The sequence below is a fragment of the Triticum aestivum genome, chromosome 5A, assembly GCF_018294505.1.
Source record: "Triticum aestivum cultivar Chinese Spring chromosome 5A, IWGSC CS RefSeq v2.1, whole genome shotgun sequence".
NCBI classification, from domain to species: domain Eukaryota; kingdom Viridiplantae; phylum Streptophyta; class Magnoliopsida; order Poales; family Poaceae; genus Triticum; species Triticum aestivum.
The window spans coordinates 15,368,052-15,379,556 of NC_057806.1; the positions used below are offsets into that span (position 1 = coordinate 15,368,052).

General features: G+C 42.8%; 2 protein-coding genes across 23 annotated transcripts; both read right to left on the reverse strand.

Moving 5' to 3' along the window:
* Positions 1–1,560: 1,560 nt before the first annotated feature.
* On the reverse strand, positions 1,561–6,745 carry LOC123102021 (ADP-ribosylation factor-binding protein GGA3). Of its 3 annotated transcripts, XR_006448696.1 has the most exons (8): positions 6,153–6,745; positions 5,772–5,867; positions 4,625–4,849; positions 3,242–3,413; positions 2,944–3,166; positions 2,333–2,404; positions 2,069–2,187; positions 1,561–1,986 (listed from the first exon to the last, which is right to left on the reverse strand). XR_006448696.1 is itself a non-coding variant. In XM_044523276.1 (7 exons), exons 1-7 carry the CDS (start codon positions 6,635–6,637, stop codon positions 1,849–1,851), a joined length of 1,458 nt encoding a protein of 485 aa, XP_044379211.1. In that variant the 5' UTR covers positions 6,638–6,742; the 3' UTR covers positions 1,561–1,848. The 3 variants fall into 3 exon arrangements, 2 of the variants coding, with proteins under 2 accessions (XP_044379211.1, XP_044379212.1); XM_044523276.1 differs by lacking the exon at positions 2,333–2,404 and having other exon boundaries at positions 6,153–6,742; XM_044523277.1 differs by lacking the exons at positions 2,333–2,404; positions 5,772–5,867 and having other exon boundaries at positions 6,153–6,743.
* A 959-nt stretch (positions 6,746–7,704) lies between these two features.
* LOC123102022 (uncharacterized) lies at positions 7,705–11,205 on the reverse strand. 20 transcript variants are annotated; one of them, XR_006448698.1, is made up of 5 exons: positions 10,636–11,205; positions 10,257–10,402; positions 9,979–10,045; positions 8,614–8,753; positions 7,705–8,201 (listed from the first exon to the last, which is right to left on the reverse strand). XR_006448698.1 is itself a non-coding variant. In XM_044523283.1 (5 exons), the coding sequence occupies exons 1-4, from the start codon at positions 11,182–11,184 to the stop codon at positions 8,640–8,642; spliced, it is 819 nt and encodes a 272-aa protein (XP_044379218.1). In that variant the 5' UTR covers positions 11,185–11,205; the 3' UTR covers positions 7,705–8,201; positions 8,614–8,639. The 20 variants fall into 20 exon arrangements, 10 of the variants coding, with proteins under 10 accessions (XP_044379218.1, XP_044379216.1, XP_044379219.1 ...); XM_044523283.1 differs by having other exon boundaries at positions 8,614–8,696; XM_044523281.1 differs by having other exon boundaries at positions 8,614–8,702.
* Positions 11,206–11,505: the final 300 nt, after the last annotated feature.

Sequence of the window (11,505 nt, forward strand, 5' to 3'; positions counted from 1 at the left end):
ATTGCTAAGATACAAAGTAAAGTTATAAAAACACATTTTAGTGCATTTTTCATGCATTTCAGTCTGTATGTAGTCCAGATTGAATATCTAAAACATCTTATATTAGAGAACTAAGGGAGTATGATTTTTCGTAGGAGAAGAGAAATGGAGTGGAAGACATTTATGTAGAACACAACCGAAGTAAATGATCCACAACAAAATATACCTCTCATAAGCAAGATTCACACAAGGGTCATCGATCTAACAACAATTTAAAGAAAAAAGAGGAACAAAGTAGTTCGTCTCAGAGGTCTTGATATTCCGAAAGGAGACTATTATATATTGCCCAGCTAGTTACAGCGTGGTTGCCACAATTTCTTCAGTATTATCCATGATGTAACCATGACACAATAGATTGCTGCAGGGACGATCCAATGTTGGGAAGTTGTGCCGCTTGTAAGGAAGATAATAATTTCCATAAAAGATAATATGGTTCCATTATATAAGTGCCAAACATGCTTTCCACTAGTGATGGCGTACGTTGATGATGTTGATAAATGGTTGTGTGTATCGCTTAACGCAGAGACCAGGGTAATCTTCCATTTTGGAAAAAAATGTGCCTCCCGCTACAAGAAATCATCCAGCTTGGGCTTATGCCAGGAAACCAACTTGTCCGTGACGATGTTTGCACCACGGGGACATGGCACGAGGGTCCACGTGCCATTTGCTTGCAGCGCGTCGAACTCTTCCTTCATTGCCGCAGACCATGCCGTATCACGTAGGGTTGCACTGGCACTAGAAGGAAGAGGCATCGAGGCCATGGAGTGGACAAATGTTGCAGAAGGATGAAGCAACGGACCATGCGTTGTCCCACCTATGAAGTCAAAACATGTGGCAGAGCTTGCAGCTCAGAAGGCACCACCGGTAGTGGCGGAGGAGACTGATATGACTGGAGATGACATCGGCATCAGATCCGCGAGTGTTGTTGGTGTCATGGGATGCGGCCGAGTCATGAGACGCGGCAGCATCAACACCTTTGGTGTCATACAGAGGCGTCCTGTCAGCGACCCTTCTCCCTGACAAGGTGGGCCACTGTCATATGGCGAGGCCCAGCCTATTGGAAATAACCTTGACATGTGCCTAGGACATGTATGATTGCACAATACAGGAATGACCACGCAGAGAAAAATTAAGCTTCAGTTTTTATTGACAACTCAGAAACCAATGCTAAAAATACAAACTGTTCACACTGGCAGGAATTTACTTCTATTTTTTTGCGGGGTGGGCAGGAATTTACTTGGGTTTGTACTTCAGGTCAATTGCTAAGATAGATACAAAGTACAGTGTTGTGAATAAATTATAGTTGGGTTTGAGTTGTTATGTACTTAAAGTTAGATTGCTAAGATACAAAGTACAGTGTTGTAAATAAACTATAGTTAGGTTTGAGTACACAATTTGACAAAAGTTCTCTCGTCACGGATGTACTCTCATTTCTCAATCATTTCCGTGATTACTTCACTGTGACAACAAAACAGGTCTTGAGACTCTCAGGCATGAAAAGCTACCTGTAAGTAGGTACCATCCACTGCAAGAGCACATTGCTTTACCAAACAAAATCACCAACAAAGCACATGGTCACTTTCGTTTTGCCAGCTTACTCCCGCAAAACTTGGGTTCACCTACACCATAAACACGGGTTCTGCACAGGATCTTCACACCAGCTTATCCTCCACCCAGACGAGGCTTCTACATCAGCAAGCCAAACACTCAAGACACATAGTACTGACTCAGCATCACAGGTACCAAAAACGAACGCAGCACAAGAATGGCATACAGCAAAGCAAGCACTAGGCCCCATCGACTCTACATCTATGCCTGCACACGTTTTGCCGGTACGATGTATTTGCCCCTCGCTCCATGGCCATCTGCTGCGTTGCGCATCCTGAATTGCCACCTCACCGCAGCCTCTTCCGTCTCCAGCCAATCTTCATCGCGCACAACAATAAACTGCAAAAAAAAAAGACATGAAACTAACATTGACTCATCTGCACATCCATATCATTCTAAAAAATTGCCAACAAAATAATACCTCATTAAATTCTTCTTCTGATATAGGCTTCCTGCACCGAACATGGGGCTTGGCTTCACACTTTTTGTACTCCGCACCAGTGGGATGCTTCACATCATCACCGCATTCACAGCACTCACCTACAATTATGGTATAGTTTTGTTAACCAATATGTAATGTACATCATCACACTCAGAGCACTCACCTACAATTAGCATTCTAATGTACAAAAGAAATACTAGAGCTTGATGACTATCATAGTACAAGTCATTCAGAATCTCTCACAGCATGGTCTTGTGGAGTATCCTTATATTGGCTACCGGTAGAACCGAGCATGATTTTATTGGCAATGTAAATCTGCACCACATGGTTACTAGGTTCAGCATAACATTTCAGGCAGAACTATTCTTTCAATTCAAGTCAGCGAAAAAAATATAGCTGATCTGTCCTAGGAACACTTATACGGTTTCATCGATTAACTATGCTACAACATACTCCCTCCGTCCCATAATATAAGAGCGTTTTTGAAACTAGTGTAGTGTCAAAAACGCTCTTATATTATGGGACGGAGGGAGTAGTTAATATTCTCGAATATCTAAAACAGCTAGCGAACACACTTACTCTTATGTTTTTAGACATGCTCAAATGAGTCAAAAACATGTGCTGTGAGCAAATGCTGATTTTTCTTTATTGTTACCTGTACGGCTGTACCCATGGAGCAAACACACCTACTCTTCTAGTGAATTAAAAAAGTGTGAAAACAGCTACCAGTACCACTTAGTTAAAAGGCACTAGGTGATACAAAGTATGAATAGAATGCAAAATTTTACTGACTTGCATACTGATAATGCTGAATGGAAGAATTGAATAGCTAAATAACGAAAATGCAAACATACCATCATCTTCGGATGAAACCACACAAATGCAACTAAGCGTGTATTCCTCAAATTCACCATCTGTTGTGCAGGTCATTTCAATGAAGAGAAGATCTTCGATGGCATTAGGTCCTCTTTCTACAAGCACATTTAAATGTGAGAAGGACCTGCATTCATGCTGAGAACCTTTTCTTGGGAAGTGAGCTTTGTAACTCACAACTTTCTTGATTTCATATGCAAGATCCTAAAACATAAGAAAGACAGTGAGGGAGAGCGGCAATCAAGAAAACGGCAAGAGAGAGCAAGGGAGATAGCAAACCTCCAAAAGATGGTCCTCATTGTGCTTGTCCAGTAAAGCTTTAACTACTTCCCGAGTGGGGTTATAGTTCATCATTACATCCAAAGCTTCTTTCGAGTTCTTCCTTGTGCCATTACGCCAATATAGTGTATGCCAAACATACCTGTCCTCTTTGGAAAGCCCACCCAAGTACCTAGTGTAGATAAACAACGCGATATGCGAGGGTCAGGGATTTTGAAGTGCAAGCACAATGCTTGTGATTTTAAAGAACTCTACTATGGAATTGTCACCCTGATTAGCAAGGGGTAGGGGGCTGACAAGATCCAAATGTATAGACCTACTTGCATGCTTACTGTGGCATTTAATTTTTTTTACCAAGGCCCTGATTGCCAAGTAGGGCTATGCTGATTACAGAGAATGTAACGGCCAAGATTCATAATGCTTTTATTAAAGGCCGTATACTTTAGATAGTGTAGTAATGCTACATTGAGACTTAACATTCTTTACATAAGAGCAAAATACCTGTTGTTTTTCTTAAAGTAGATTTTGAGAAGGCATACGGCAAAATCAATTTGGAATTTATGTTTTCAGTTCTAGAAATGAAAGGTTTCCCTAGGAAGTTTGCGTGGTGGACTAATGCTGTTGTCTGCAATGGCATGTTGCTAATACTCAGAATGACATGATAGGTAATTACTTTGTTACTAGGAAGGGACTCAGGCAAGGAGACACCTTCTCTCTTTTACTTTTTAACATTGCTGCTGATGTTCTGGCTACGCTGATCAAAAGAGCCCAAAAATAAGGCTTCATTAAAGGCTGCACATTTGATTCATAGGATAGGAACTTTTCCATTTGGTCTAGGCTAATGTTTTTTTTTCCTTTGAAACGTGAAGGATTGATTCCTAGCCTACATAGGAATAGGAAATTCATTCCAACAAACCAAAGGGCCTCAAAGTAATTTTCCTACAAAATTCCTCTCTTTTAGAATTCGTACAAAATTCCTGTAAACCGAAGGAGATCTCAACGGTTTGCTCTTATATCACAGCAGCAATGGTCCACAGTGATCACCAACAAGAGGCCATTAAGTCCCGACCTGCAAGACAACACTGGGGCAGGAATCTGAAGACACAGTCACATAGCTGAGAAAAAGTACAAGCTTGGATGATTGATCTTTAGATACACCGACTTTAAGAAATTGATCTTTTGTCACAAGACTATTCTGTCCACTTCATTAAAACTTCGACCTATCACCCTCGGGTGTTCCAAGCTAATAGTGGCCTAACTATAAGTTAGGAGTGAGCTAAAGAGAAATATACTTGCATATAAGGTGCTAGCATAGGACATAGCATATAAATATGAGCATTTTCCAACACTTATAAATAGAAACAAAGTTGAGAGAGGATTTACTTGAATTTACACAGATTAATGTGATAGGAGTATATAGCATCCTGAGCTTCTTGTAAGCTCTTAAACGGACCACCTCGATGAGGATATGTGTGGAAGAGTCCACCAGCATCAACCCTCAGAAAATACTTAATTAGTAATCCTCTTGGCATCAATGCCGAAACAGGTGGAAAGTGGTTTGGCGATGGTGGGGCCTCAATACGCACTGCCTGCTCAGTGTCCTCACAGCTGAAAAAGCAAACGATAATAAGTTTGTGGAATATATTTATTTATTTTGGAAAAAATTGATACCAAGGACAAGATGTCTCCAAGAGATCTCACTGTAATTCATAGTTGTAGGAGTTACTCTGCAATTTCTTTGATAATGGATCAAAATCATTTTATCTGTAATGGTTGGGAGCATGAATAAAACTACAGGTGTTTCTAAAAAAACTAGTTAACCTGACCTCTTACCTCAGAAGAAAAACTAACCTTTCTTAAAACTAAGTAGTTATTACTAACTAAAAAAGAAGCACTCCAAAAACAAATGCAGATTTTTAGAATCAAAGACATTTGGTCGTGATAGTGGTCAAAAGAGGACTTTTTACAAAGCCTCGTGCTCTCGAACAGAATAATTCAATCTGACCACTAATAGCTTCGATAAATAGCTCTTTTTCTAATGATCTAGCGACTCTTGGACAGAAAGTCGGTGGAACAAGAATAGGAGCTGCACAACCTTGCGAACGAGGGTAAGTAGAATAACATGATGCAAGCTTGAAAAAGTTTTCGTTAGAGGTGAGCCATCTATTAATGTAGTGCTTAATAAGTTTATATATATATATATATATATATATATATATATATACATTGCTAACTAAAGTTGGGTGGGGTATTAGACCAACTCTAAGTGACAAAGCAATGTGATATAGCCAGCAGTTGGCTCTAGTATTAAGCATGCTCTAAGAGAGAATAAATCAAAGAATACATAGATAGTTGTCTCATGGACAATGCAAATGGACTAGCCCTCATTGAATTGGTACATGTGTAAGAGAGATTACATTCTGCATTTATACATACGAACGACAAATGTATAACATGCAGCTATCACCACTAGATGTTCGAAGCCATTAAAAATAGAGAGGAGAGTGAGGGGATGGCGACAAAGTCATACGGTGGAAGCTGTGGCCGACTGTAGGAGCAGCCTTCCACGGTCACATTCACATCCACGAGGCGTCGAGATACCCCGTCTATGTCGGTGAAGAGTTCCCTATTCCATTAAAGTAGGCAGGTAAGTGGCTCTATTATTAAGCATGCTCCGTGAGAATAAATCAAAGAATATCCAGATAATTGTCTAGTGGAAAATGCAAAGGGACTAGCTTGGTACAGGTACAACAGAGATTGTATTATATATCCGTATTTTCGCGTTCCATAATCCTGCTAATGGACTCTGACGACCAGTGTAAAACATGCAGCTATAGCTATGGTTACTACAGTAGATGTTCCAAGCCATTAGAAATAGAGAGCAGAGTGAGGGATTTCGATGAGGTCATACCGTGGAGGCTGCAGCTGATGGTGGAGAGACCGGGAGGGGGTTAGGTCGTGGCGGGGAGGGGGTTGGCTTGTGGAGGCTGCGGCTGGTGGTGGAGAGCAGAGGAGGGGAGAGGGTTGGCTTGTGGAGGCTGCAACTGGTGGTGGAGAGGAGGGGAGAGGAGGGGATCGGCTTGTGGAGGCTGTCGCCGGCGGTGGAGTCCAGGGTCGGGGAGGGGATCGGCTTGTGGAGGCTGCCGCCGGCGGTGGAGTCCAGGGGAGGGGAGGGGATCGGCTTGTGGAGGCTGCGGCTGGTGGTGGAGGGGAGCGACCTGTCGAGGCTGCAGCGGCCGGTGGTGGAGGGGAGGTGGCCGAGGACCTGGACGATGCAGCTGATGGCGACGCTGTAGCTGGTGGGGGAGGGGAGGGCACGGGAAGGGGTGATGCATCTGATTCTGGTGGTGGAGGGGGAGGGCGTCGGCTACGTCTGCGCGGCATCGGCGACGGCATCGGCGACGGCGACAGCGACGGCTAGGGTTTTGGGGATTTCCTCCCGGCGAGGCGAGGGGAAAAGAGAGAAGCTTTCTTCCTGGATAGGATGGATGGAATGGGAAGCGAGGAGAAGGGGAAAGCTAACGGAGGTCGCGTAAATGGGCCAGGCCCAGGCCCAGCGCGCAGGAACGAGAGCCCTCACGTCGCATGGGGATCTCCTAGGGCGAGTTTGGTTTCAACAAGTCACTTGACTTACAGTCAGAGGACTCACCTGATTTATAAGTCATCTGATCACATTTTTTCATCTTACTAGTAAGCATGCACATGCAATGCACGACTCTCAAATATAAAAAAAGTTTAATTAATTTTATTTATGTTTAATCAAGTAAATGTGTTCGTGCGTTGCAACAGGAGAAACAAAATTCTTGCGTTTCCTCGCGACTAATATGTGTTCTACTTATCCTCTTTCAAAGCTCGCACTCTCATGAGTCGTATTCACCTGGTCACCTCATCATCAAGTACGCGGACACATGCTTGGGGTTGTCACGGTCGAACATGTACTTTATGAACTCTGCCTCCTTCCCAGCTCTTGTCGTGTGGCCGTCATGCGTGCTCAAAGCAAAACTCGGTTATATGATGAAGTTGAATTCACTAAAGAAATTTTTAAAAATAATAATTAAAAGGGTAACAAAATATGTTTTTTAGTGTAAACAGGAATGGTTGGGAGGATTTCCAAGGAGTCATGAACCGGAGTCAGAGAAACTCTCATAGGTCCCCTAAAACATTTCCCATCAATCAACGCATAGGGACTCACCTATAAAGATCCTCACTTACAATTTGTTTAACTCCAGCAGACCTCTAAACCTCAACCCCTACATTTCAATGTCCTATATTTTATTAATTTTATGGAAATATCATACATTCATCATTGTAGTACCTTGCATTTTCATTTGAATGAACATTGGTACAATACAGAACTAACACATGAAACAGACAACCAAATAAAACTTAGTAATTCGAAGGCATCTCCGCTCATGCCAAGGAAAATCCCACTCATCGCGTATCGCGTTGCGGAACACATCCAATAGTTATTAATTATTACACTTAATAGTGAAAATACATCTCCGTTAAGTAAAAATGGAACACAAATCAGAACAATCGAATTACCATGGACCTACACGGCCGGTAAGGGCACTCTCAAATCATCTCAAACACATATGATTCTCCAAATTTACATAGATCGATATCTAATTAGTTCACATACATGGATTAAACTCCAGTGCATATAGCCAGAATCATTTGTCCTCCGCATGGCAAAAATCTACGAGATCACAAATCATAAAATTGCGAAGTTTATGTTGCCATCTTGTATCCATAATATTTGTTATCCCATATTTTGTCATGGCCGATGACCCACATCTGTGGAGTAATAAAACCGATGCCAGTGCATGATCTTGCTTTCACAGTGTAATATGTTGTTCTAGTGAAAGCAAGTAGGAGTGGGTAACTGCACCCGAGTCTACCTTCAGTTCTGCCCCTGAACTCCCTGCTTATGTACAGAGCATGCTAAAGTCTCACACCCCTGCAGTTGAAAACTTAAAACAGTATAAACATGCATGTGCAACACATGTCTTACAAATATAAATGTTGATAATCACGATAGATGCTAATAAGTACTATATTACTGGATGTTGTATGTTTTTGCTAAATTTTTAAACATTTTGTTAACTACAATAACAATCAAGCAGACAATATGGTATTTTACTTCAAGAGTTCACACACGAATAGTTTTTGTATGTCAAGAACACAGAGATACTGAGTGCTGATGACCTGATGCGTAGATGAATTTAACCCATTTGCCAGCTAAAATGTAACACACCACATTAAAGTAGTACTACTATCTAAAATAATATATCACATGCACTAAAGTATTAGAAATATCTTTCAACAAGTATCATCAAATAAATTGAGGTAGATACATGTGGAAACCCTACCGTTGCAAGGTTCAAATCATCAAATATCATCTATTCCAACACATGGATAAATTCGGGCAGTCCATTTGTAGTTGGTTGGCTGTCTGGCCCTTTGCAATACAGTATTAGTTAGCTCCAACCAAATAAATTGTTCTTAAGCTCTGCAAAGACACCTCTTATGTAGCATTCAAGGGAATAAAATCAGTCAAAAATAACAGATATACGGGTATAGAAGCAAGCAGGAATTTGGAGGATCACGACACTCTCATGCTCTATTGCTTGCTCTTCAAAAGAGAACAAGTCATTGAAGAGCACCACACGCCGAACACTTTTTATCCAGTACCTCGTGGGAAATAGCAACAACAATAAATCGTGAAAAATTAATCGTGTGTAACGCACGTCTCAAGCTCTAACCCAGGGAGATTCACATGGTATAAAAATAAAGCAACTGTTGAAAAAAAAATGTGTACTCAATGTTGTGATGCCATTCAAATAGTATTTTCAAAACAAAGTCGCCATTGTGGTCATGATGCTGCATAGAGCAACACCCTGGATCCCTCATGGGCCTATATGGCCGGAGACCTTGGTGGGCGTGTATCCCGGCAACGCCATCTGCGGCCTGATGACTACGACAAAGAATTTGCTCCAGAAGTATAGCTAGCAGTTACTGTATTGTTGGTACGTGACTACTCCGCCACCCCGTCCACTGTTGAGGCTCTTTTGATAGCAGGTGTTGGCCCTAGCTGTGTTAGTGAAAACTAAAGTGATTTTTGAATTTTCAGGTTTAGAGAAATAGGCAGTGCCTAGCTGGCCAGACATCTGAACCTCTCTATATGCAAATTGGAGCGCACAAACCAAGTGAGTTAGCTTCTAAAAAATGAAGACAAAGAGGTTGGTCGGGATACAAGCTCGCCAATGTAGGATTCAGTCAATGCCAAGCACGTGCCAAGCAAGGGTCAATGCCATCAAATAATTTGTGGATGATTCTGTCAATACCATGCAAGGATCGTTTTGAGTGACGTCGGCATCTCACTTTTCCAATGACCCCCGGCTCCCGGCATCGCCGCTGTGCAATCCAGCCGGCAACAGACAAACAAGCAACACACACACACGCCAGCAGAGAAATCATGCCATACCTCCTGGAACTGGAACCACATTTTGATTTTATGTATGAATCGAAAGATTATTCATGCCCATAGAAAATTGAGTTTTCTCAATATTTATGTTCAAGCAGTCAAAGAAGTAACAAGCGTGCACTGCAGATGTTTCAGTGAATGGAAGAGGAGATAAGATGAGAATAAAGTGTTGATGATTCAGTGTTAAACAACCAGTCCATCCATTGGATAGTTTCACTGAGCATTTGAATTTGATAATGGAAAGCAGTACCTGATTATTTATAGCAGATGTCCACCTGGGAGTCTTTTTTATGAGGTTAACATCAGTACAAGAAACACTTGCAAGTTGTTAAACCAAAGACATTGTGTTAGAATATAACTTGGAAGTAATAATCAGAATATCCTGAATATAATTCAGCTTGCACTTCCATGAATCAATCAGAGATAAAGTTGATCTTTATTTGACATTCAATCAAATTAAATTTGAAGCAAGGTAGAAAGATGCAAGTCACGGCAGGGACAAAAACTATCAATTGATGAATTACCTACTCAAGGGTGTGGTGACTGCAGCCTCGTGCGGCATGGAATGACGGGAACGCACAGAGGAGATGCAAGTGACGACACTTGTGCATGGCTGCATGCGGCAAATACCTCGGTGGGAAAGCAGTGGCCATGATGAAATTCTTGACAACACCCTGTAATCAAGAATATAAATGTTGATATAACCTTAAAATTTAGGACTGCTTGATGACTATAAACCTGACAGTAAAGATGTGCATCGCTGAAAAATGACAAATGAAGTTCAGAACGACGGGTAGATGACAATAAATTTCAGAATCTAAAATGGTGATCCACGACATACTCTTGGTTACATCAATTTGAGAAGCACCGGAAGAGAAGTTGAAGCATCACATCACTGAGGAAATACCGTAAAGAAAACAAATCTGAGATGGAAGACCTCCGGCGCGACGGCCTCATGACTGAAGCTTCTTGGCGTGTCCTCTAGCTGCGGATTGGGGAGATGGCGGATACGACACGGGGACGGCGGGGAGGGTCGGCGAGGGCCACTGGGAGGGCGCTGGCATGTCCCCTGACAACAGATTGAGGAGACGACGGGTACGGCGCGGGGCCGGCGGGGAGGGCCGACGAGCGCCACCGGCAGGGCGCTGGTGCAGCCGATCGGGCAACGGGGTGGGCACTCTTGAGGCTGGCGGAGGAGGAAGGGAGTGGTAGCTTCACGTGGGTAAGAGAGGCAGGCGGCGGGGAGCACCGGTTCTTTTGGGCAGGCGGCGTAGCGAGTACAACCACGGCCGCGGGGATGCGCCCCGATCCAACTCCGCGCGCTAGGCGGCCGCCGGAGCCCGCTCGCCGGCGAGCACCTCCTTAGCAGCCACCAGGCCTTACTTCTCCTCCCCTGTCCTCTTATCCTCCCCGAAGATGCGCCGCCTCCCCGATCGTGTTGTTTCTCCTGTATCATATCTTGCCTTTTTTTTCCTCGTATGGCTGAACCAATGCGGGCGGCAGAGTTTTCGTCCGCCCAGGAAAATCGCTAAACGCAGTTTGGGGTGAGGCTTAGCGTAATCTTAATTGTTAGATTAAATTAAATGATCCTGATCTGAGGCTGCAATTGGTCCGTACTGTTCTGTGTAGATTAGTGTGGGTGCACTTAGCGATGAATATGTTTGCTTGTTTAATAGTAGTAGAGATAGTAGAGATCCTGATCTGAGGCTGCAATTGGTCCGTACTGTTCTGTGTAGATTAGTGTGGGTGCACTTAGTGATGAATATGTTTGCTTGTT